The 27,941-nt window shown below is 41.8% G+C and overlaps 1 protein-coding gene across 1 annotated transcript in view; it reads right to left on the bottom strand.

Moving 5' to 3' along the window:
- Positions 1 to 19,259: 19,259 nt before the first annotated feature.
- Positions 19,260 to 27,941, bottom strand: part of LOC309568630 (cdc42 effector protein 4-like) — a 51,457-nt gene continuing 42,775 nt past the window's right edge. Inside the window, exon 3 of the mRNA XM_082274352.1 lies at positions 19,260 to 20,483. Coding sequence (XP_082130478.1) covers positions 19,571 to 20,470 — 900 coding nt within the window. The 5' untranslated portion in view covers positions 20,471 to 20,483 and the 3' untranslated portion in view covers positions 19,260 to 19,570. The remainder of the gene's footprint in view (positions 20,484 to 27,941) is intronic.

The following is a 27,941-nucleotide window of genomic DNA, read 5'->3' as shown; positions in this document are numbered from 1 at the left end:
AGGCTAGAGGAGAGCTGTGGGGACTCATAGACCCCACATCTCTCCATTAAGAGAACCCGTTATGCTCTATTCTAATTACAAGGGATGTTTACACTCCTTGTAATAAGAATAAAAGTGATTAAAAAAAATGTAAAAGGAAAGTGTAAAAATATAAAAATAACAAACAATAAAAAAATTTTTTTTTTTAAAGAGCCCCTGTCCTCGCACATAGAAGCAAACGCATACATTTGTCATGCCTGTATATGTAAACAACGTTCAAACCACACGTGAGGTATCGGCACGAACGTTAGAGGGAGAGCAACAATTCTAGCCCAAGACCTCCACTGTAACTCTAAACTGATAACCTGTAACAATTTTTAAAGTGTCGCCTATGGAGATTTTTAAGTACCGAAGTTTGGCGCCTTTCCACGAGTGTGCGCAATTTTAGAGCGTGACATGTTAGGTATCTATTTACTCGGTGTAACATTATCTTTCACATTATAAAAAAAAAATTTGGCTAAATTTAGTTTTTTTTTTTTTTTTATTCATGAAACCGTTTTTCCACCAAAAAAACTGGTTTGAAAATTGCTGCGCAAATGCCATGTGAGATAAAAAGTTGCAACGACTGCCATTTTATTCCCTAGGGTCTAACTAAAAAAAAAACATATATAATATATGGGGTTCTGAGTAATTTTCTAGCAAAAAAATTATGATTTTTACATGTAGGAGAGGTGTGCCAGAATAGGCCGGTATGGAAGTGGTTAATTTTAATATTAGAAAGCCCTCATGCCTTTAATTTGGAATGGCAAGTCACTCATTTTTATGAGTGATGTGTCCATGCTTGATATTTGTTATATAAGTAATGTATACCCTTTTCACCTTTTCTATACGTAGTTGGAGTGGTTAATTTAACCCCTTTGGGTCTCCTTTTAGAGAACAAGTTTGTTTATGTTCTTTCAATTACATTTTGTGTAATCAGGCTTAGCCTGTTTATGTGCACACTGTTAGATTTCCATTGTTTGCATTATACTGTACATGCACACTTTCCAATATTTGTTCACTAATTGTATTTTTATATTACTTTTGGTGTTTATTCCACCTATTATGATCATCAGTTATGCAGGCTTGGTTTTCTATTTTAGTGTGCATTCACGTACATTGAGGTTTTGAACATGGGGAAACTGTGGAGTGATAGCAACCATGCTGGTTAACGTGAATGTATCTGTTTATTTGCTGTTGCCTATATTAATATAAACGGTTTCCCCACATCTGTTAATCTTCTATGTACGTGTGTAAGCTTGAAACATAATGTTTTTGTGAAACTTTTTAAAGGTGTCTAAATTTGTTAATGTTTATGATTTGTATCTCAGTAGTCCAGTTTATATCTTCTAGCTTTCATGGCTAAATAGGTAATTGGCTTTCAGCCTTAACCACTTAAGCCCCGGAGGATTTTCCTGCTAAACGACCAGGGGGTATTTTGCGATTCGGCACTGCGTGACTTTAACAGACAATTGCGTGCAAATCGTGCGACGCTGTATCTAAACAAATTTGGCGTCCTTTTTTTCCCACAAACAGAGCTTTCTTTTTGTGGTATTTGATCACCCGTGCGATTTTTACTTTTTGCGCTATAAACAAAAAAAGAGCGTACATTTTGCAAAAATAACAATATTTTTCACATTTTTTTATATGAAATTCCCCCAAAAAAAATGTAAAAATCAAAATTTTTTAAAATTTTCGGCCAATTTGTTTTATGCTACCTATGTTTGGTAAAAAAAAAATCGCAAAAAGCGTATTTTGATTGGTTTGCGCAAAAGTTATCGCGTTTACTAACAAAGGGAAAGATTTCTGTCATTTTTGGTGTTTTTTTTTTTAACGTGTAATGGCGGCGATCTGCGATTTTTTTTTGCGGTACTGCGACATTGGGGCGGACAGATCGGACCCTTGACTGACATTTTTGACACTTTTGGGGTTACCAGTGACATTTCTACAGTAATCAGTGCTATATATATGCACTGTTACTGTAAAAATACACTGGTAGTGAAGGGGTTAACTTTATTTGGGAGGGAGGGGCTGTGTGTGTCCCTAGGGGCGTGCTTTCTACTGTGATTGGCTGTGGCTTGAGCTGTAAGGACACTGATCAACGGATCTACATACTAGATCCGAGTGATCAGTGTCTTTACAGCGAGGAGAATGACAGGTGGCTTGTTTACACAAGCTGCCTGACATTCTGGTCACACGCGCGGGGGGGGGGGGGTCCGTGACCGCGCGGGAGCGCGCCTCCGCGGGCGCGCGCTCCCTCCCCAGAGCCTCACAGGCGAGCGACGTAGACCTACGTCACTCTGCCTGTGAGGGGCCAACTGCCGCAGTAAATATACTGTGAGCAGTCGGCAAGCGGTTAAATACCTGATCACCGAATAATACCGGAGTTGATGTACATGGGTGTTTTTTTTCATACACACACACACACATATATATATATATATATATATATATATATATATATTTATACACACACACACACTCGTATGTACAGTATGTCTAACATTTCATCTATGATTAAGCACCAGTCCAGGTGTGTTATACGCATTAGCTGTTTTCTGTTGTTTCACCACCACCATTTTCTGTAGGATTTATTGTTTTTACAACAGAAGTTAGGTGATTGCATCGGAGTGCGGCCATCCAGCCTGATTTATTTCATGCACTCCTGTTGCAAACAGGGCCGGCACCCGATCCAATCAGAGGCAGGTGAGCAGCAGGGGAGGTGATTCTTCCTGGAGCAGTACTTTACTCGTACAGCACAGCGTTACTTTACCTGACAATTGCACGGTCATGCAACGCTGTACCCAAATTACATTTATGTCCTTTTTTTCTCACAAATAGAGCTTTCTTTAAGTGGTATTTGATCACCTCTGTGTTTATTTTTTTGTTCTTTAAACAAAAAAAAAAAATCATCTTTTAATTTCCGCTATAAAATATATCCTATATATATCTAAAAAAAAAAAAAATCTAATTTCTTCATCAGTTTAGGCCAATGTTACATAGTGAGGTTGAAAAAAGATACCAGTCCATCCAGTTCAACCTATGATAAGTGTGTGTTTGTTGTTAACAGTACATTGTATACCCCTGTATGTTGTAGTCTGTAAGAAGCCCATCTAATCGTTTTTTTAAACTATCGATGCTCCCTGCTGATACCACTGCTTGTGAAAAACAATCCCACATCCTTACTGCTCTGGCAGTAAATAACCCTTTACGCAGTTTAAGGTTAAACCGCTTCTCTTCTAATTTTAGTGAGTGGCCGCGTGTCCTATTGAATTCCCTTTTGCTGAAAGGTTTGTTCCCTATGCTAGGGTCACCAGTACAGTATTTGTACATTGATATCATATCCCATCTCCAGCGTCTCTTCTCCAGAGAGAATAAGTTCAATGCTTGTAGTCTTTCCTCATAGCAGATGTCCTCCATTACCCTAATTATCTTTGTTGCCCTTCCCTGGACTTTCTCCAGTTGCAGCACATCCTTCCTGAGGACCGGTGGCCAGAACAGGACGGCATAATCGAGATGCAGTCGGACCAGAGTCTTGTAGAGTGGGAGAATTATCGTTTCATCTCTGGAGTGAATCTGTATTTTAATGCATGCCAGTATTCTGTTGGCTTTGCTTGCAGCAGCTTGGCATTGCATGCCACTGCGAAGCTTGTTGTCTACTAGGACCCCCAGGTCCTTTTCCATCTTACAACAAAGAAGAACAGAGGCGCCTCTAAGTGTAGACTTTGTATGTACATTTATTGATAAAATATGCACTCACATCTTCAAGTAGGTACTCATATGAAAAAGACCCATTCTAATGGTTCCGGGATGGATGGGTGATGGACGCTGTCATCCGATCCTATGCAGCCATGGAGCCTATGCAGCTATGGAGCTGAGTCCTCCTCGCCGTGGCCGGCAGTTACGGCGGAGCTGGAAACAGGAACAGGCTCAAGGTAAGTCACTGAAGACGAGGCTTGGTTAGCGGTCGGATGCAGATGACGTCATAAAAATGTGACACGTTTCCGAGCGTGCGTACTGCCGGGGGAAGGGCAGCCGCGCTCCTTCTTCGCAGCAAAGGCATATTCCATTTAATTACTTTTTTGACCACCATGGACTTTGGCTTATTTGTGTGACTAATGCGCCTGTCACATTTTTGTTTTCCTTTTCCATTTTAGATTCCCCCAGAGGTTTCCCCCAATGAGTAAATTGCGTTTATATTTCTGGCACCCAAGTGCATTACCTTACATTTTTCAACATTGAAGCTCATTTGCCAAGTAGTTGCCCACCCCATTATTTTGTTCAGGTCTTCTTGTAAGGTTTCCATGTATGTGCTGCATAGAAGATATTGTCCTGCTTAACTTAGTATCGCCCGCAAATACTGAGATTGTGCTGGTTATCCCATCCTCTAGGTCATTTATGAATAAATTAAACAGGATTGGTCCCAGGACAGATCCTTGGGGGACCCTTCCTTCCACACTCAACCAATCCGAGTACTCCCCATATATCACCGTGTGTATTCTGCTACAGATTTTTGGTAAAAGAAAAATCCTAATAAGCGTATATTGATTGGTTTAACGCAAAAGTTATAGCATCTACAAACTATGGGATATTTTTATTTATTTTTTTACTAGTAATGGTGGCGATCAGTGACTTATAGCGGGACTTCGATATTGCAGCAGACATTATGTCACTAACTCTTTTTGGGGACCAGTAACACTAATACAGTGATCAGTGCTAAAATATGCACTGTCACTGTACTGACACTGGCTGGGAAGGGGTTAACATCAGCGCCAAAGGGTTAACTGTGTGCCTGACCAGTGTTTTTCTAAATTATGGGGGGTGCTTTTACTAGGGGAAGACATGGATCCTAGTCCTCGCTTTGCAGAAACGCAGAATCCATGCCTTACCTCCTGTCAGAAAAGCAATCTGCCTTGTGTACATCTTTCGTGCTGATGATCGGCACGTGGCGGCAGACATAAAGTACGCGGTACCTGCCGATTGGCTCCTGCTGTGTGTAATCACACAGCAGGAGCAAGCCGCCAGCAGCTCACATTTGTGCCTGCTGCCCAGAAGTGCAGGATCACGTATATATATATATATACACGTGATAATGCTCACAGCTGCTGCCCTGTAGCCGTAAAACTGCTATAGGGTGGTCGCCAAGTAGGTAAACATACCTGGAAGTTGGTCTGATACCTAATAAGTGGAACTTAGTGGATACTTAAGTGGAACTTCACTCTCTCGATCAACCTGGACTATTTCTAATCCTTATGCTGCTAGCATAGATAGGAAAGTATAGCATATGTACTTGTTTTACACTTTTATTTTGCATTTCTTCAGTTGCTTCCTGGTTTCCATGCCTCTGCAAATAGGGGGGGGGGGGGGAGCTTTTAGCACCCCTTTTCCTCATGGGATGGTGGTAGGAGAAGATTTAATAAGGATTTAATTCAGGGTTAATTTTGACCTCATTCAGTTATCTTAGGGAAAGATGCTAAAGTTCTAAGGAAAGGGTCAGGCTGACCTTTTTTCTGGGAAGGTCAAATAGCATCTTTCCTGTTAAAATGACCGCTCTTTATTCAGTATCTGGGGAGATTAGGTAGTTTTGACCTCTTTTCTAAGGTCAGAATAGCTCCTTTCTGCTCTTTTATCCCGCCTAAATGCCCACTGGTTTATTCCAGAACAATGTTCTGGGGTATTTAAGGGGGTGCTTCAACAGGCTCAGGTCAATAGCCTCAGAAATCAGAACTGTGGTGTTCCTCTCCCTCCCTCCCTCCCTCCCCTTGGTTTGTCGTGGCCAAATTATTATGTGGTGGTGTCAGCTTTGCTTGAGCAGAGGAGGACCAAAGAGTTATGATGAGTTTCTTTGAATATTATTATTACATTGTTTTGTATGGTTGGGAAAATATTGGAACAAATCTGGTGTTTATCCAGCCTGAGTTGTAGTGGCTAGGTTGTTACAGTGTTGTTATAATTATTTGATGTGTTTATTTATTACATTTTGAAACCAGTAATAAACGGCCGCGGCCTTATTTATCCAACTCAATGTCTGGTGTGTTATTTACATTAATACTTACTTCATATTTGTGAGTAGTTTGTTATATGACAAATTCCGGCCTACCATCCCATGATGTCATACATCCCAGGAGTCTTGAAGGGAGGGGGGGGAGGGTTCTAAGCTCAGCCAATGCCTGAGACAGATTCCAGGAAGTAAATGATACATGAGTCATCTGCCCTTACCCAAGATGGCCACAGCCAGAAATGCCAGGGGGCATTTTTCAAAATTATTTCTCAGAAAAATAAAGCATGGAGACATGGATGGATGGGGTTGGTTTTAAATACTAAAAATAAGTGAAATAGCGTTTTTGGTTTGTGGTGCCCATATGCAGTGCAGTTCCTCTCGAATATTCTTCGGCCCTCCTGAAGACAGCAGAGGTGTAAATATTAGACATATTCTTTTGAGAAGACCTTTTTTTAGTATAGTGTGAATGTCACTTTAAAACCTGAAAGAGGGTGTAACCCTCCTCTGTGCCAAAAAGCCAAAAGAATTAAAAATAAATCAAGCACAAAACGAATTGTATTCTTCAATTAGAACACATAGAAAAGAGAGATAGAGTATGCGCCAGTCTTGGCTTGAGATTACAAAATACATATCCTTATGGGTGTCGTAAGCTTAATGGGAAAAAGCGTAATAGAACTCTTTGTAACAACCGGATATCATCCTATTTATATTTTTCTGGGATGGAAACAGGAAAGATATGTCATGATTTTGGAGCTGTTCCACAGGAGTGGCCCATTTTATTTACACCTCACATCATTTAAAAGGTGAATGTCAGACATTGACCTCCACCATGAATAATGACTTGTCCAGCCATGGGCTTAGAATGGACAGAGATTAGAAGCAGAGGCGGCATTTTTAGCCTTATCCTTTAAGCCAGGAATTCATGACCCTGGGAGGAATCTGGTCAGGGCACACAGGTTAACACCAACCATTCTGCTCCCTATCGATCACAGGTCCTGTCACATAAAGCTATACAAAAGTACTATTCCTAATATTCATTGTGAACTCTGCAAACAAAGGGGTTTTGACTCGTGAAATTCTACACTGAGTGAATTGGATGCATAGAAGATACAGGTTCAACATGTGGAACAAATAAATACCAAAATAGGGAGGAGAAAAGCCATCTCATTTGTCATGCTGTCATACAGTAACATTATCAGTGACACAATATATAACCTTAAAGTGTTACCAAACCTACAACTGTAAAATCAGTCTGTATATGCAGTAAAGCCTGCTGGTTATACTCACTGTGGAACCCAAGGGGTTAATCCTCCCCCTTGTGTACAAATGTTGTTTGATCCTGTCTTCTCTGATCTTCACCTTTTACTGTCCCCAATCCATCTGCTGATAGTACAGAGCCTTGGAGGCATGCTGCACATGCTCAGTTTGGTTTGTATTGCTATAGCGTTTTTTTTTTTTTTTGGGGAGGGTGCATGTGATCAGCACAGGGCCAATCAGCACTCTCTAGACAGAGGGTCAGGGGTCTAGCAGCCTCATAGGACAGTCATAATAGAGTGAAATCTCATTCTACAAGCTTTAACCAGACACTGATAGAAGTCACAAGACTGCTATATACTGCTGATGAGAAAAGGTATTTAGCAGTTTATATTTACTAAAATAGTTGCATTTCCATGTACTGTGGGAGACCAAGTATGCTGAATGCAGGCTACTGGGTTTAGTAACACTTTAAAACCCAACTCCTGGTAGTTACAAAACAGTTAAACCTACCCCTCCCTCTCCAAGTGGTTATAAAACCTAGTGCTCACTCTTTGCTAGAGGAGGAGCTAATACATAGTATTATTATATATTATTATTATATAGGATTTATATAGCGCCGAAAGTTTATGCAGCACTTTACAACTTGAGGATAGACAGTAAAAATACAATACATTTTAATACAGTAGGAGTCAGAGGGCCCTGCTAGTATAAATTAACTATAAAGAATAATTCCATTCATAGGAATGTTATACATACTTTCATTGGTCCAATGTATATGCCATACCTGGTCAATGTTCCTGGAATCTGGAAATCACTTAGGTAGACACCACTACTTCAGTGATCTCCACTTGCTTCCAGGTCCCTTGCAGAGTGGGCTGCTCTCCTGCATTGTGAAAACAAGAGGTTAGCTGCTCGGCATGAGCACCATTTAGAGAATGCTTTGTATTTTCTTAATGAATGCAAAGCAATCTCTGATTGAACGAGTGGGAGAGGCTGGGCGGTGATGTCACATTCTTCACCTCGTCTAATAAGAAAATGTTTTACATATATTCTGAAAATGCAAAATTCTCTCTGAATGGCGCCCATGGTGAGCAGGCAGTCTGATGCCTTTTGAATACAGGAGGCTCTATACAATCAGCATGGGATCTGGAAGCAAATGGAGATCACTGAAGTAGCAGCGTCTATTTCAGTGATTTTCCAGCTTCCAGAGCATTTGCCAGGTCTGTCATATACTGTATACATTGTTAGGTCGGTCCAAACTGGACCAATGTAACCATATATCACATGTTAATGCCTGGAATTGTTGTTAAGAGGGTAAATTCTCTATGCAGTCTATGCACACCACTCCATAATTTTAAATTAATCAAATTTTAAAATAGTAAATTTATGCTCCTCCCATACCTGTAAGCTTTTTGTGAATGGAGAGAGGCCTGCTTCAAAAACAGTATCTGTCCTGTCCTCTTCTCTAGGATGAACTTTTAGGGAAAATGCCCCCTAGCAGTACAGAAGGGAGTGCTGTCTTTCTTAGCCCCACTTTTTTGTGTGAAGGTGAGCTAGCTCTTTAACCACTCAAGCCCCGGATGGTTTGGCTGCTCAAAGACCAGGCCCTATTTTGCGATTCAGCACTGCGTGACTTAAACAGACAATTGCGCGGCCGTGCGACGCTGTACCAAAATGAAATTGACGTCCTTTTTTTCCCACAAACAGAGCTTTCTTTTGGTGGTATTTGATCACCTGTGCAATTTTTTTTTTGCGCTATAAAACAAAAAAAGTGCGACAATTTTGAAAAAAAATCGGATTTTTGTAAGATCTTACCGTAAAATCCTTTTCTCTTAAGCTCATTGACAGACGTAGTCTTCTTGATTCTCAAGAGCTGGGTTATGTTGTCTCCGCAGGAATAGGACTAGGCAGAAAGACAAAACGTTCTGGCTCCACCTTAGGGGCAGTCCTCCCTCTCTCTGCTACAGGGAATCAGTTCTGTTCTAAAGCAGTAACAGATAATTTAACCCAACCCAACTCAATGATAGAGGGGCGGGTACTACGTCTGTCAATGAGCTTAAGAGAAAAGGATTTTACGGTAAGATCTTACAAAAATCCGATTTTCTCTATCGCTCATTGACAGACGTAGTCTTCTTGATTCTCAAGAGCTGGGACATCCAGAAGCAGTGCCACAAATGAGGGGTGGGATTGACAAAAATCAAGATCCAATCTAGAAGGCCCAACCGGTGCCAAACTAGAAGTTTTAAAGGCTCATTATAAACAAAGAATGAGACTCAAAAGAAAAATTTCCAACGGAAAAAAACCCTCGAGGCAGACCACTGGTCTCCTCAAATGGCGGCCTGCAAAACCTTGCGGCCAAACACGGCATCAGATGATGCCATTACATCAACTTTATAATGTTTTGTAAAGGTATGCACCGACGACCAGGTAGCCGCCTTGCACACCTGGACCACTGACGCCTGATGGCGAAAGGCCCATGACGCACTAAGCGCCCGAGTGGAGTGCGCCTTAACAGGGAACAGGGGCTCCCGACCCTTAATAGAATAAGCCTGTACCACCGTCTGTCTGATCCATTTGGAAATGGTCGCGGCAGATGCAGGCAACCCCTTTTTGGGTCCATCCGGGATCACAAAAAGTGAATCCGTCTTGCGAAACGAGTCTGTCGTTTTTAAGTATACCCTGATCGCCCGGACCACATCCAAGGAGTGTAAAGCAAACTCCCGAGGATGACTGGGCTTAGGACACAGGGAAGGTAATACAATTTCTTCATTCAGATGAAATTCTGAAACCACTTTTGGTAGGAAGGATGGATTCGGACGAAGAACCACCTTATCTCTATGAACCACCAGATATGGGGAACGACAAGATAATGCGGCCAGTTCTGACACCCTGCGTGCAGAAGTAATAGCCACCAAGAAGGCCACCTTCTGGGACAACGTAGGTAGAGGAATCTCCCTAATATCTTCAAAGGGAGGTTTCTGAAGAACCGACAATACTAAATTAAGATCCCAGGGTGGTAACGGCGCGCGCACTGGCGGAGCCAGATGTCGCACCCCCTGGATGAAATTCCGCACCAAGGAATGAGTAGCCAAAGGCTTCTGAAAGAAGATAGCTAATGCTGAGACCTGACCCTTGATAGTACTCAAGGCCAGTTTCTGCTCAACCCCTTGTTGCAGAAAAGCTAATATTCGCCTAACCGAATAAGACCGTGGACGGAACCCCAGAGGTTCACACCATGCAATGTAGGACTTCCATGTGCGACTAGAGTAGGAATAACTGAAGCTGACAAACCTTTGTCCTTCAGCACCTGGGTCTCAATAGCCAGGCCGTTAAAGCCAGCGATCATAAAGCAGGATGGAAGATCGGTCCCTGAGACAGTAGGTCCTCCCTGAGAGGAAGTCTCCACGGGACGTCCGCCACCAGTCTGACCACGTCGGCGTACCAAGCTCGACGAGGCCAGTCCGGAGCTACCAGAATTACTGGAATTCCTTCCTCCTCTATCCTGCGAAGAAGTCTTGGCAGTAACCCGAGAGGAGGGAAGGCATACCTTAGCTGGTATTGCCCCCACGGGGCGATCAGTGCGTCTGCGGTCTCTGCTAGAGGATCGCGGGAGCGAGCCACGAATCTCTGTACTTTCCTGTTGAATCGTGATGCCAACAGATCCACATCCGGGGTGCCCCACCGTAGGCACAACTGGTGGAAAACTTCTGGATGGAGGGACCATTCCCCCTGATCCAAAGTCTGACGGCTGAGATAATCTGCCTGCCAATTCTCCACCCCCGGAATGAACACCGCAGAGATAGCTGGAACAAATCGTTCCGCCCAGCGAAGAATGCAAGCCACTTCTTTGGCCGCTCGGACACTCTTGGTGCCCCCCTGGTGATTGACATAAGCCACGGCCGTGGCATTGTCCGACTGGGTCCGAACCGGGCTGCTCTGGAGCTGCTCGGTCCAGTGAATCAGACAAAGTCTGATCGCTCTCAGTTCCAATACATTTATCGGCCACCTGGATTCTTCCAGGGACCAAAGTCCCTGGACAGATAACTGACCGAGAATTCCTCCCCATCCGGATAGACTGGCATCCGTGGTCACTATCGTCCAATATATTGGCAGAAATGACTTTCCCTGGCTGAGCATCGGAGACCGAAGCCACCAGACCAGAGACTCTCTGGTCTGTTTGCTCAATCGGATCTGATTGTCCAGGGATTCCGGATTCCGATTCCATCTTAGAAGAATCTCTTGCTGAAGAATTCGGGTATGGGACTGGGCAAATGGGACTGCTTCGAAGGAAGCCACCATCAACCCCAGAACCCTCATGCAAGTTCGAAGAGAAGACCAGCTGTTGGATAGTAACAACTGGACTGCTAATTGAATCTTCCGGAGTTTCCCTACCGGAAGAAAAACTCTTGTCCTGACTGTGTCTAGAATTAGACCCAGATATTCGAGCCTCTGGGTGGGAACCAGAAATGACTTTTGCTGGTTCACCAGCCACCCGAATTCCTGTAAAGAAATTATAGTAATTTCTATGTTTTGTAGCAAGGTCTGAGGAGACTCTGCATGAAGCAGAAGATCGTCTAGGTAACCAAGAATCGATATGCCTCTTTGGCGCAGTAGTGCCAACATTGGCGCCAACACCTTCGTGAAGACCGGAGGAGCGGGGATATTCACCCGCGGGACGAAAAAACCTTTTGTGAGCAGAAAAAGAAGGCCCTCGTTTTTGACGAGTTCCTTTACCTTTAACATTTTGCGGTAAAAGGTGCTCTTTCCACCCGTGAGATCCTTAATGATCTCATCTAAGTTGGCTCCAAAAAGACGCTCTCCTAAAAAGGGGATATTAGCCAATGCTTTTTTGGAACCTTGGTCGGCTAACCAACCTTTTAGCCACAGTGTACGCCTGAGAACCACCGCTGAGACTGATGCTCGCGCTAATAATGGAGTGGCGTCTAACGCCGCATCACACACAAACTGTAACTCCTGTATCATTTGTTCCAACAAATCTGATACCGCCTGAGGGACCTCTTCTAAGTCCCGGCGTAACCACTTGGTCCATTCAGTTACAGCCTGCGAAACCAGACCAATAGCAATTATTGGTCTGAAAGCTGATCCAATCAAGGTAAACATGGTGCGAGACATCGCTTCTATCTTGCGATCCACTGGATCTTTAAAAGACGGAGCGTCTTCTAGAGGAATAACCGTGGCTTTATTCAATCTAGCAATTGGTGAATCCACCACAGGTGGTTCTGTCCATTTCTTAATGAGGGTTTCCTCAAACGGATAACGCCTGTTAATGCGTTTAGAAATAGCAGTGCGTTTTGGCAGACGCCATTCTTCTTCGATTGGATTGCCAAAACATTTGGGCAATGGAAAAACCTTCGCCACTTTGATGCGTTTTTTAGTCCCAAAAGGGATTTCAGTTTCAGCTATTTCCGATGGAATACCCTGTAATCTTAAGGTTTCTTGAACAGATACAATGAGTGCGTTTACCAACGCTTCCTCTCTGGCTATGGCTGATGCCGAAACATCCTCCTCACTGTCTGAAGAGACAGTACACGAGACACCAATCCCAGATGAAGTACCTGCAACTGCAGAAATAGGCTCAGAGTCTGAATCCAAGGTTTCAGATAATAAGGGGTTAGGTGGGGGTCGCTTTCTTGCGCCCTGTCCCTGACAAGCCACTTCTACCCGGGACACAAACGTTTCCATAATAGCTGACAATGATTCAATCGTCAGTGGGGTGCTGGAGGATCCTGCAGACCCCTCAAGGGGATCCGGAGGAGATACATGAGTGGCAGGGTCCATGTTAATTCAGGACACCTTTGCCAGAAAAAACAAAAAAACTTTTTTTTTTTTTTTTATGTGTCTCCCCCTAGCGCAATAGCGCCCCTCAGAGTACCTGCTTCTCGATCCCCACAGAGAGAGAGAGGGACCCCCAAGGCTCACCAACCGATGCAGTGAAGTTCCCAACCAACTGCAGTCAGCGTCTGTCTTTTACAGACTGGAAGGAGCTGTTGCTTTTTCCCGGGTAGAAGGACGTGGCTCCGCCCCCTGTGTACGCCTTCCGGCGTTCCCAGCTCTCCACGAGGTAGCTGGGCTCATGAAACATGGCCGCCCCCATACAAGAGACAATAGACTCCAAAAACATGGCGGCCGGCGTGACCTGAGGACATACATGCACCTGGTCTACGGCAAAATGGCGGCGGACCGCCGAAATAGTTTTCCCAGCACATCCACCTGCATCTCTGCTAAGTGGCGATTTATTGATCTACAGGAGATACACTACAAATAAGGTAGGATTATACCTCCTATGTCTGCTGTAATGCTACAGTCTGCTGGGTAGAGTGTTAGCTCTCAAACCAAGTCCACTTCCCACCAAACACATACTGTATTTACAAGGGGGACTTTTAGTGTCAGATATATACTGACCATGTATGGAGGGGCCCATAATTCATACTGCCTCATAACGAGGAAAGAAAAAAGGGAACGTTTACTCACCATACCGAACCGACAGGCACCCTCTCTTCACAATACCCTCTCCACCGGGGTGGGAGGTTGTGGACCACTCCGGACGCCTCGACTCTCTGGTTCCTGGCGTCCAAGCGAGGCTTTTAACTCGCAAGGTCAGTCCCTCCACTGGGACTCCGTCGCGGCCGACCCAGCGCGGAGCTCTGGTCTGCACGCGCTCGTAGGCAGAAACCGGGGTGACCACTGGATCTCAACACCCAGCCCGTCGCCCGGCCCCGCATACTTACTTGAATGTGTCGCAGCCGACCAAGCGCAATGCAATGGTCTGCGCGCGCTCGTAGGCCGGCTGGGGTGACCACTAGTGTCGCCCAGTCCGGCGTATTTGCTTGAAGATCTCACAGGAAAAAAACACTGGAGAAAAAATGCCTTAAAAAAAAAAAAAAAAAAAAAAAAAAGATTTTTTTTTAAGAAAAAATCTTGCCAGGACCAAAAAGATCCCAGCAAGGAACTTAGGTCCTTACTCCTGACTAGACAGAAAAAAACTGATTCCCTGTAGCAGAGAGAGGGAGGATATACCCTCAGGGACTGCCCCTAAGGTGGAGCCAGAACGTTTTGTCTTTCTGCCTAGTCCTACTCCTGCGGAGACAACATAACCCAGCTCTTGAGAATCAAGAAGACTACGTCTGTCAATGAGCGATAGAGAAAATAACAATATTTTATATGAAATTCTCAAAAAAAAAAAAAAAAAAGTAAAAATCTTATTTTTTTTTAACATTTTAGGCCAATTTGTTTTCTGCTACATATTTTTTGGTAAAAAAAAAAAAAAATCAAAATAAGCGTATTTTGATTGGTTTGCGCAAAAGTTATTGCGTTTACTAACTACGGGAAAGATTTATGTAATTTTTATTGTTTTTTTTTTTTTAACTAGTAATGGCGGTGATCTGCGATTTTTTTTGTGGGACTGCGACATTGCGGCGGACAGATTGGACCCCTGACATTTTTGACACTTTTGGGAGTACCAGTGACATTACTAAGGTAATCAGTGCTAAAAATATGCACTGTTACTGTAAAAATGACACTGACAGGGAAGGGCTTAACTTTATTGGTGATCAGTAGGTTAAATTTATCCCTAGGGGCGTGATTCTAACTGTGGGAGGGCGTGGCTTGTGATGTAACCACAGAGACATATGATCCTACATAGCAGGATCGCATAGCCTCTGTGCTTACATCAAGGAGAATGACAGACGGCTGTGTTTACATCAGGGTGAATGACAGACGGCTGTGTTTACATCAGTCATCCATCCTTCTCCCTTTCCTGTGGAAGATCGCGAGTGGCCGGCGGACATCGGAGCCGCCGGTAACACGTGCAGGGAAGGCAGGGGGCGGGAGCGCGGTCTACGCCGCTTAGCCCTGGAGCGGCTGACTGCTGCAGTAAATAGTCATGCGGCAGTCGGCAAGTGGTTAACCTGTAGACCCGTGACAGCTGGTTGTCCTCTCCAGAGCTGAAACATTTAGGCCTTTTGACGTTTGAAAACCTCTTCTTAATGCTGGAACTTGACAGCTAGTAACCGACAGTTAAACACGTATGGTTTGCTGCGTTTAGCGGTGTTTGCGTTTAGAAATTGTAAAATGATCAGAAATGTATCCCCATTGATAACACCTATAAACGAAACACTTATAAAAACGCGAGTTACCGCGGTTAGACACGTTTGCGCACTGTTACTAAGCATTCGGCGTTTCAAATACCACCGAACTTAACTACCTCTAAAAACGACTATAAACATCTCAATGTACATGGACAGATAAGATAACAGAGGAGAGTTCAGGGACTGCTGAAAAAACACCCAACTGCTCCTAAACGTCTGTTTATCAGCAGTCGCCTTTGGACAACAGCATTGTCAGTGGGGAGAGGGCTGTGCTAGACTAGTAGATTTAGATGGACTTGACTAAAACTGAAGCTGAACTCCAACTAACACTTTAAAAGTAGTTACGGAAAATGTTTTTTTTCTTTTGGGATAAAAGGTTTTACAGAAATTAAAAAGGTGACCATTGCAAGCACCCCTCTCATCAGTGGTAAATGGTTTGTCTCAACCTCCCAACTGCCACTTTGTCCAGACAGCTTGGTTGGTTAAAATAATCTGAAATATAACTCTTACTTGGCTGGATCACCAGGTGAAAATAAAGGGGAAAAGCCTAAAAAAATGCAGCCACCACATCGAAGGCTTGATTTACACTTGATTATAGCGATTTACTGGTGTTTTTTGGGCATTTTTGCAGCTTTTTACAAGCATTTTAGAAGCCCAATACAAGCGTTTTACAGCTTCAGGCATTTTTATGTGGAAAATTGCAGTTTGAGCAGAAACCGAGTGACAAAATCCTTGTAAAACACTCAAGTTTGGCATTTTCAGCCATTTCTATTGACGACTATGGGGCCAAAAATGCATGTAATCTACTCATGTACTTTGAGTTACAGACATTTTGCTTCAGGAGACAGAACCCGCAGATGTGAACAGGGGCTACTGAAATGAATGGGATTTAGTTTGTTGAGCATTTTAGAGCTACGAGCTTCAAGCAGAAAATCGCTCAGGTGTGAATGGGGAGTAAGAATTGGTAAGCTGCAATTTGATACTTTTTGGTTTTAATACCAATTTAAAATGACTATCAAGAGAAAATTATGGGGGGCTGCCATTGTTGGCCTCCTTTGAAAATGCTAGATACCTGGCTGTGTTTGGGAACAAAATCATGCTTTGAATAAATTCCACATCTCAATACTTATTTTAAGTCAGCAACTCAGACAGCATTAAAGCAAAAACAACAACATGACAGCCAGGAAACTAGCATTCTCAATAGGAACCTGTATTATGGCAGCCCCCATAATCTTTCAGCACCTTTAAAAGAGTAGGTATAGATTTAATAGCTAAAATGTTAGATAACTTCTATAGCATCAATGTAAAAACCACTGCAAACTATTTTAGTGCAGTAGAAATATTTTATTAAAAAAGGAATATACTATAAACACATATTTGTGAAGCAATTTTTTTTCTTATACAGGAGGCTCTGAAAGAGAATATTCTTATAAATGCATTACAAAACATTACTCCAAAATTAGCAGTTGATCATACTGACTAATGTAACTGCTTGGTAAGAAATATCATTAAGGCAGACTTCAGAAAAGATAAACAGGATCCTTGGCTATTAAGATGATAATAGCATGATTGGGAAAGAGTGCACATTGTACAAAAATACCTGTAGTGTGCAAAGTAATATTGACTATAGCATGAAATGGAAACTCCTCTATTTACCACCAGATGAACTACTTAGGGTTGCCAGAAGCTGCTGGTTCACCATTATCTTTAGTGTTCTCCTTTTCAACACTTTTTTGCATAGAAGATAAAGCTATAGTGTGATGCAAAGCAAATAGCTGTGCAAAAGTCAATGCAAACATCTTTTACAAAAAAAAAAACGACAACAGTTTGTCCATTCATCCTGCTGGGATGAGCTGCCACAAATAAAACCACGTTCCATTTGGTAAAATGCTTCTTAGCAGAGATTTCCTTCAAAGTGAACCTGTGCTTTGCCCATATACAAAATCCTTCCTTTTTCCTGCAAATACTCACCTTATAATTGTCACCTGACTTGACAGCCTGGGGCAAACACTTCTGGGTATGTGGAGCATGCAACTTTCTTCCCCCTTATGCAGCACTGAGTGTCTGGGTGGCCAATGGCTAGACTCAGCACTGTCACATGACATAGATAGAGTCCTAAGTTACCTGGTAATTTCCATTAGTTCAAGTTGGAGTTTACACAGGGCCAAAAGCAAAAAAAAAAAAAAATAAGAGCAGTGGGGAAGATAAGTATAAAACGCAAGAAGGCCCAGCATTAAAGAGACCCTGTTACTTTACTCTGCATGGTCAGATCACAGATTCACTTTAAGGAACCCTTTTTAGTCCGGTCTGACCAATTGCTATATGAATATGTATCAGCAGACACCTCCTTCCAACTGTTCTTGGATTATTAGTTTAATCGACTAGTTTGGATTACTTTAGCCCAGGGATCATCAAACTACGGCCCTCCAGCTGTTGCGGAACTACATGTCCCATCATGCATTGTAAAACTCTGACATTCACAGACATGACTAGGCATGATGGGAATTGTAGTTCCTGAACAACTGGAGGGCCATAGTTTGAAGACCCCTGCTTTAGCCTATTGCTTCCATTTTCCTACCAAGCCTGGCATCAGGGGTGTCTATGACCTTCCCCTAGTTTAGGATGGCCACAGATGGCAAGAGGCTTCATTAAAGATGCTTGGTGGTGAGCCATTCGCCCAAATATCTACAACTTGCACATACCAAAATCTGTCACATTTTGAAGCAAAGAAAGCTTGGTTCTCTATTAATAACTGGACGTTCCAATTTTTATGAAGTGATCTTCAACAAAGTTTGAAAATATCTGTGTAATAAAGTGTAAAAAAATTTATCTCCAAAATTTAGAGGTGCTCCTAAAAAAAAAAAACAAAAAAAAAAAAAAAAACCCCTTCTGTGCAACTCAAGGGTTGGGATTCATGTCCAAATCCAATGTGTGTCCTTCTTGGGAAATAGATGGTCATCCTTAAATTGTAGATATCCGTTATTAATAAAGATGGGGGATGTACTTGTGACCACCTCATTACACTAACTTTTTTAACCTTGATCTGAATTCTGATACATGTGTAATGAAAAGATTACTTCCACTTGGGATAAAAGGGAAAATTCTATTGAAAATGGCAGAGCTCTTCCAACATGTTGAAAATTCTCTGTAGCAAAGTGGCACTGGAAATAATGCTTGTACAAACTTGCAACCACTTGCACAATGATTTTCAACTTAATTACTAAAAGCAATGCTTCAATTGGCTTAATAATTGCATGAAATGATCAAATTGGTGTTTTTGGCTCTTTTGTTGAAACTAGGTAAAGAGCTTGATAAATTAGGAAGAGGATTTCAGGGACAGGAACATAAACTTTTTTCATTTTACACTACTCTGGCCTACTAAGTGTCTTCTAAAAATTGTGTTTGAAGAATCAAAAAAACAGAAGGTGGCAAAAAGCAATAATCCAACAAATGATTGAATCCAAGTAAAATTATGTGTTAAATCAAACCTATTTCCTAAGTAAAATAAAATAAAAAAAAAAAAAACAAATCTTGTGCCAACAGTTGTGAAAGCTCTTACTTTGCTCTACTGGTACCCTCGTAACCTCATTTACAATTTGTAGGTGTCAAATAGTCATAGCGGAAAAACATAACTTCTTAGGATTTGTGCAACTCTTTTTTTTTTTTTTTTTCAAAGGTGGCCTATACTGGATCCCAAAAACATAGGCTATGTGTTTGTATTTGAGTAAAAATCTAATTTTTCAACAATCTTTTGAGACATATGCACCAATAACTGAAGAAAAAAACATTCAAAAAAGAACATTTTTACAAGGAAACAATTTCTGTATTCACGAAACATTAAGATAAATTACATTTTATATTATATAACAAGAAATCCTAAAACATTTCAATTCCTTCAACCAGTGGGAACTGAGATCTATTTTTTCTGCTAACATCTATGAATATCTGTCTTACTGTTGTGAAAATGTATAGTCCTAAATTCTCAAAAGAGGAACAAGTTAAATGAAAATCGTCTCTGTACAAGGTATATTCTTTTAGAATAGGCCGATAAAAAAAAAAAGTAAATTTTTCTGTATAAAGTCCAATGTATAACATTTATACCATATGAAACGGTTGGTCTGTGCCCCACCATGCTCATCAAAGAAACATGTAAGTCCATAGAGTTTATGTATTATAGTTTGTATCCCTATACACCAATCTCATCATCAAGATCTTCTTCAAATGTATATTCTTGACCAACTTCCTCCTCTTCCTCCTCCTCATCGTCATCCTCATCCTCAAGCTCTTCACAGTGACTAGTGTGAAAACTGTTATCTTTTTGTGCTGGACTGTCAGCAACCCCTTCATAGATAGAACGTTTTTCTTCTTCACTATCCCCTTCATAAGCGGATCGGTTTCCTTCCAGGTTTTCAGACATGACACTTGAATTATAATCCAAGCTAGGGTTTGTAATAGGCAGTGTGGTGGAGTGACTGTATTGGTTTCTTGGGGACTCTGTGATGGAAGACAGCTGTGTAAGCTTACTGCTTTCTACAGAAAATTTGTAATCACATTGGTCATCTGGACTGTTCCAGTCATCGGTGGGAGCATCTCTGTCCATTACACCCAAAACATCATCCAAAATGGATGGGCCAAGATCAAGATGGAAGGACAACATAGATTCGGCATGTTTTAGCCCACAATCCAGTGGAAGCCAATCTACTTGGTCTGAGTGACCTCCGGAATTACTGTTATTCCATAGGCTGTCGTCTTTAGCTGGTGCATGATTTACGGGGCTAGAAGAAATGCTTCCTGCTCCAGAGCCTATTCCAGAGGACTGCGAAAGCTGACTTAGTGAGTCAGCCGTTTTATTATCATCATGATCTCCAGCTGGTTTCACGACACCATTTTTCTTAGATGTTGGTGCTTCCACAGGTTGAGGAGAAGACGGGCCATGGTTACTGAGAAAGGATGTATCTCCAAACACATCCCCACCTCTACCAACATGCATAGTGTGTCTAAAATCCCCTAGAGGGGCACTGATCATCTCTCGATCTATGCGGGTTCGCTTCTTTGAGTGAGCGTTGGACTGCTTGAGGATAGGCATCTTGTTGTGAAAACTGCAAAAGAAAAAAAACACAAAATAAATCATTTGAATCACGGCTACTGATAAGTTAAAAATTGTAAATAAAAAGTACAGATTTAGTTTAGGTGAAAAAAATAGTTGCATCACAGACCGTCTTACTAAGTAAGGGCCATGAAGATGCACAAAGCACAACGTTCACTGCAAACCAAACATCTTTTAACAATCAAACAATAAACTGCCATTTCATTGGCTGCTATAGGTTACTTTGCACTATTAGGCCCTATTCACAAAGCGTGTTCTTGGTGCTTATTTATTTTTTGCACATTTTTCAAGCAGAGCCATTCATTTGAACAGGCCTCCCTTTGCTCCAAAAACGTGATAAAGAAGCTCATGTACCAAAATTATGTCATTATGCCGAGCACGTTTTTCATCAAACTTGTCACACATTTTGTTGTGCAGCAAAACATGATTGCTACCCCCGTTTGAGGTGCCATAAAAAAAAAAAAAAAAAAAATGGCACCAGAAGCATGTTGTGCGCTTTCCTATGCTTCCAGAAACATGGGCGGAAGCACTCGTCTCGGCCCTTGTTTCTGTTCTGCCCAGGTGTAAACAGGGCCTTGGTTTTATTGTTGCCGGTGACCCAACTGGGTAAGTTCAACCTATTTATTTGTCCTATAGACAAATATGTATACAGCGCTATATAAAATCAAATAAAGTTTATTTGATTTTATATAGCGCTGTATACATATTTGTTTATAGTTCATCTCTCCCATTAGTGAAGGAGGTTCTATATAGCTGCTGTATTTTCTTTGTGTGTCCCAAATTATTGGGTCTTAACACTATACCACTTTATATTTAATTGCGCTGATTTACCTTTTTGCACTATTTGTCCTGTTGGCTATTGTCAATAGAAAATTATGGGATATTCAACATTTGTCCCCAGAACAGAAATAAATGGGAAATATTAAAAAGTAGGGACACTTGTTCTGGGGGCAATTGTTTAAGAGAGGAAGTAACCTCACTTTGCATAGATTTCCTCCCACTTCCTGTTCTATTCCAATGACAGGAAGTGAAGGGATATTTTCCCAACGTGACAGACAACAAAAACAAACTGACAGAGGTTGTATTCTTCCCTACCTAAACAAAAAAAGGTATACATACATTTTTATGCAAGCTTTTTAAGGTGAATTCAGTTATAATTCAGGAGGCCTGCCAAATCAAACAACACGGGCTTTGATTGTAACTGACATAAAAGTTTTCAAAATTATATTTAAACCCAAGAACAAATATGTAATATATTGCAGTTACCAAAGTACCAAAAAAATTATGTTGATCCTGACAAAAATCAAGCTTGCTTGTAAACTTTCTCAGTTTCTGCACTACACCGAAACCCCAAACAACGTCATCAGCCTTTCAAATTTCTTTGATTAACAACATCCCCCACCCCCTAACCCTTTAATGAAGATAAGGAGAGGGACAGGTGTTTGTAGTCCAAACCAGAATGACTATGCTACACCTCCTCAAATACTGTACAGTGAGTTAGCAATGTCACCCTACGACACAAAGTTTGCTGCTGTCAAAATCGCTAAGTTAAAATAAATGGGCACCGTGTTTAAGAATGGGTAAGCTGGTCAACATATATATATAAAAAAAAAATATTATATATATATATATATATATATATATATATATATATATATATATATATATATATATATATATATATTTTGGGTTTACAGTAACAGTCTTGTGCAAAGAGTACATATAATTGAATATACACAGGGAGGTTACATTCCAGTGGATATTTCATATTTCCAAGCATTCGTGTCCCTTTAAAACTGCACAGGTGGCCTCCATATCCAGCCAGCATGAAAACTATAAAACAGACACTTGGAAATAGACCATTTATCACTGCCATTGCCACAGCTGTAACTTCCTAAAGAGAATCTCACCAGCAGTTTTACACAATATCTGATGTGACACGCATACTTAAATATGTTCAGCGTGTATGGCATCCAGCTGGAATGCAGGAGGTCTCGGAGGGGATAGTAAAAACAGGCCTTGAAACCGGAGGAACAAAGAGTGTCCGCAAGATGCGTACTATAACTTGTGTACACGGCATGATTAAAAATTTATCAAACTTTATTTTAGGCAGTAGTAAAAAACAAGTCACTGAATTCCACTCATCTAAATTGAGCCAACTTATCTCAGCAGCAGAGCAACTTGCCTAACAATTGAACTGAGTAACTTCTGATTTTACTATTAAGTTTCACAATCTGTATTTCCTAATAGCTCTTGGCCCTACCTTACTGAATAACACCTGCTGGCTTCTTCTACTGCTTGGGATAATCCAGCTTCAACTATTTACATTTTCACCTTGCCCTATTCTTGGAAAGGGTGTCATGCGCCACCCAATGAAGTTTCCCCGCCATGATTGGCTGCTGGTTTTCCAGCAGGCCCGTTTGACAGAAGCCAGACATTAGGCTGGCTTCTGTCGAACAAGCTGCTGTAAACACACTACCCAAACATCAGCCGGTTTCCGCTGAACCAGCCGCTATTCGGCCCGTGTGTACCAGGCTTTACAGAGGATGCAAGCACAAACAAAGCAAATGTAGGTGGCACTGCCAGCTGGACTGACGGGACAAGCGCTCACAGTCAGTGAGCCCATGTGTAGGATAGCTCTTTTGTTACAGGAAACTTTCATTAGTCTCTGATAGCACTACTTTAAAATGTCCACATAATCCAGAACCAACGAAGGCTGCCATTTTGTGTACTGGATCTATATTTCAGACAAACAATGTAGCGAATTGGCTTAATAGAAAGGGAAAGCACTGTATCAGGAGTAGCAAACTGAAGTGGAACATATAGGATATGATATATTTTACAATCCGTTAAGCTGGGCTGCAAGAACATTACGTAGTAGGGATGTAATAAAACCATAATGATAAATATGAAAAACACTAATAGACTTTAAATGATTAGATTGTGTTTCAAAGTATCAGCATGCTGGAGTCCCATTTATTAGTTTGCCATTGGTATGGATCATCCAGTACCACTGCACCAGTGTTTCTCAACCTTTTTTCAGTCAAGGCACCCTTTAAAAGTTTACACAATCTCATCCCATTCCAAAATGTAAAAAGCTAAACTAAATGTTTTACATAATGCAGAAACATCCACAGAAGTAGGACACCCAACATTCGAGGCGATTTATTCTTCCAAAGCAAAAATACACCTTTGCACACTGGTACTGACTAGTATTCCAATGTTTTGCTCCCTCACTCAGCTAATGTGACCCCAGTGCTGATGGAGAGGGGCAGGCGAGGGGGAAACAAGGATGCTGTGCAGGCATCCGACATCCTTCTCAACCGATGACATCATTGGTTGGTAGAATGCCAGTAACTATCAGGTTGTAATGATGCACAATGAAAACCTGTAACTAAAAGGCAGGCCTGGTCCATTCGCTGGCTTATATACAACTTTTAGGCTTGGTTCCCAATATTGCGAATTCGATGAATTTTAAACCACATCCAATTTGCATGACATATGAACCAGCAGCCTTCTACATGGAGCTGATTCACATATCTGTGGGCCTGCCATGGTCCCTATTTAAAAAGAGCCCTGTGAGTTTCTCAGTCCAGTTCAGGTGCAATTTGAAGTAAAGATTTGCACCTGAACTGGTGAACAAAAAACTGCACCTGACTGCTTTTAAAAATACAGGGAAACCATGGCCTGACAAATGTGAACTGAGTCTTATGCTGGCCATACACATACAGAAAAATCGGACGAAATTTGGTCATTTGGACAGTTCTTTCGCTTTTTGGCCAGTTAATGGGCACAAATCGGTAATTGGTTATGAAGTTTTTGAGCTGAAAAAAAAAAAAAAAAAATGGACAAGTTTGGAAATTTTCTGCTAAACGAACGATAAATTGAAAGGTTATTGTGTTTCACATCAAAACTGTTTGCACTAGGTATATGTGGAAAAAAAACAAAAAACTGATTCATTTATGTCCATTGAACAATTTATCAGTCATTACATGATGGCACAATCGTTTGCACTCACGGCCGAGTGTTCGTTTTTCAAAAATGAGTTTGAATGATTTTTCGTATAGTGTATGGCCAAGCATTAGACATTTCGCCAAGGCACCCTGGTTGAAAAATGCTGCTCTACAGAACCCCCGTCAAATAGGTTTCAATTTTTTCTAGCCTACCTCCATTATTTGAACAATGTTGAAGTTTGAAAACGTACTTTCCCAAGAGCCAAACACATTTAGTTCCTTGAATGCAGTGACACATTTACAATGCCTTGTGACTATGCATGGTTTGTGGCACATTAGCAACATGAAAGAAGATTTTAAGGTAGGCTTATATTGGATTGTCATAAAAAGGAATGATCCATTTATATTGCTATGCGATGCTGAGGTTATAAAATAAAAGTTTATGCTGTCACTTATGGTGGGTCTCCTTTAAAGGTCTCAAGACTTAAAAAAATAGTTGACCCAAAGGTTGCATATCTTGAAATAAAATCTCTATGCTTAAAGTGGAAGTTAACCCTCCTCTGCAACTTGTACCTATAGGTAGGCCTATGATAAGGCTTACCTATAGGTACTGTAAATATCTCCTAAACATGTACCGTTTAGGAGATATTTACTTTGAATGTAGCCAATGACATCACTGGCGCATGCGCTCTGAAGGAACGGCTGCTCGTGTCGTTCCTTCAGAGCCCTGTGCCGTGAACGTCGGCTCCCTGCACGCATGACGTCATCGCGGCTCCAGCCAATCAGATGGCCGGATGCCGCAAACCCAGAAGAAGGGCGACCGAACATGTCACCCGTGAGAGAGGCGAGCGGACGGCACTGCGGGGCTTCGTTCTAAGGTAAGTATTTCATAATGAGCTAGTATGCGATGCATACTAGCTTATTATGCGTTTGTCTTTCAGGTGTTTTTTTAAATTTTCTCTGAGGTTTACAACCTCTTTAAATGTTCCTACTTCACAATGCATAATGAAGCCCCCTTGACCCCATCCTCTAGGGAAAGGGAGCTTTGACTGCTGGAAGCTTGGCAGCTATGTGGGCGTTGTTATAAACAGGGAATTTAAGTGAATTCGATGGGATTGGCCACTAAGGCACGAGGTGATTGGGTGGAGCCTGAACTCTAGAAAAGGGGCTACGCAAGGGAATGTCCCACCACTCTGAGGTGATTTTGACGTGACAAGAGTTGCCCACCCACCTGCCTGTTGTAAATTAGTCACAGCTTTATTGGTGGTTTTCCCTTGCCAGCGATGGATATTCCTTTATGGGCCGTTTAGTCTTGGATCAGTTTAATACCTGTCTACATTTAGACCATCTATGTTCGTTATGATGCTCACGGTATAGACCATGACTGGCATCGTTATGTGGTAATTTAATATTGTTACAGTTGGTAAGTTCAATAAAGCTGTGGCCTTGCCCTAATTCCAACTTAAACAAGTCTGTGTGTCTTTTCTGGGGAGCAAGGTCTTGTGTTTATAATAACTGGTCAGAATGGGCCTAAGCTCATCAGCAGTCATGCAAAAACATGAATACACTAGGGATCGACCGATTATCAGCAAAGCCGATATATCGGGGGCCGATATGCACTTTCCCCGATATATTGGAAATCGGCCCCTGAGGTTACTGATATTGCAGATATTTCGGGAAAGTGCTTGTACCTGAGAGATGCCTGCAGCTAGAGGCATCACCCCGGTACCGGCATCCATAGCCAACGGTCAGCTGTCTTGTAATGACAACCAATGCGGCTGAGAAGCCACTCGGCTGTCATTACAAGGAGCAGGAGGGGACGTGCCCCCCTCCCGCCGCCTTCCGCGGCTTGCCCAGGTCTCCCGTCCCACCGGAAGACCCAGGCAACCAGCCTGCACGGCCACCGAAGGGAAGACACGATCAAAGACGCATTTCGGCTCTGATCGGGTCTCCATGTAAAAACCTGGAAGTGATGTCATGACATCACTTCCGGGTACTCGGTGCTAAATTTAAAAAAATTACAGCATTCAAAACAGTCAAACTTGGCGTTTTGAATGCTTTTTAGTGCAGAGGAGGGGTCCCTCTGCAAGAGTACCTGTCAAACAAGAAATATACATTTTTTTTTAATGTCCGAAAATATCGGCCGATACTGATATGCGATGACCAAAATATTGGTATCAGCAATAAAAAAAAACTATATTGGTTTATCACTAGAATACACATTTAAACACCATAGGACCAATAAACCCCCAGATGATAGCGGGAAGGCAATTCAACTAGGGCACGTTACTGATAACATTAAACTTTTATTTTTGTTTTTTTATTCCCAACATATTAAACTTTTATTTTAACATAGGCATAATAAACCACCTGTGCCAGCTCCTTCAAACTCCATCTTACATATGGGGCTGCAGACACCACCAGATATTTCTTGAAGACATATTTTTTGAATAACAGATTGAATAACTAAGTGAATTGTGAATGATCTACAAAAACTAAAATCTTTATACTTCTTAACACAAGGCATTCCAAAGAGAATGCCAGGTATCGGAATTACTCATAATTTGTATTACATATGTATTCGTATCTAGGGCCTAGGTTTTAAGCAGCTATACAATAAAAAAAACCCCCAAGCCTCAAACCTAAAGATGTAACAGATCCTGGCTGCAGCACAGCATCTGACACTTGAATAGGGAACAAAGCGCATTCTGTCTGGGTTTGGCTCATGAATTACAACTTCAGATGAGACCCTGGTCCCCTTTGCTCTTTTCCCAGAGTTGAGAAATAAATCCCTTCCCAGCAAAACTGTGCAGCCTTTCTAACAGATGGGCCCATTTCCCCAGCAGTTTTAATTTAATGCTGATTTATGGATACAATTCAAGTTGGAGTATTTCAAACAAAGCTAAAATGTCTGAAAATACGTTTATCTTTTTTTAAACTTGGTTCAAAAACAGAGAAAAAGTCGAACAACATTAGTGTTGGTCTTCAGTAACAAAACCACAACTACCAATGATCACTATTTCAATGTAATGTAAGGCAGTTAAGAATGTGAGGGTAGGGAAGAGTAGATGGGATCATTTTTAAACAGGGTCATTCTGCTCAGCGCCGATATTTGTTTTGGCTAGTAGTTTGGAAGGCTTTAAAATCCCCTTGAATCTATTGGGTTATACTGTATAACCCAATAAAGTCTTAGGCTACGTTGGCATACTGGCGTATCGGATCATGGGCAGAATTGCCGCGAATCTGCCGCAATCCCGAATAATTGCAAATCGCGGGACGCTCGTGCGTTTCCCATGACTTGCAATGGCACCAAATTGCCGCAAATATGCCGCAATCCCGAATAATTGCAAATCGCGGGACGCTCGTTCGATTCCCATGACTTGCAATGGCACTGAATTGCCGCAATCCAGAATAATTGCAAATCGCGGGACGCTCGTGCGATTCCCATGACTTGCAATTGCACCCCAAACACGGCGTGATTTTGCCACAATTATCGC

This window comes from Pelophylax lessonae (genome assembly GCF_965119305.1).
Source record: "Pelophylax lessonae genome assembly, chromosome: 12".
Classification (NCBI taxonomy): Eukaryota; Metazoa; Chordata; class Amphibia; order Anura; family Ranidae; genus Pelophylax; species Pelophylax lessonae.
Note: the sequence above shows the minus strand (reverse complement) of the source record. Positions and strands in the feature narration are given on the sequence as shown.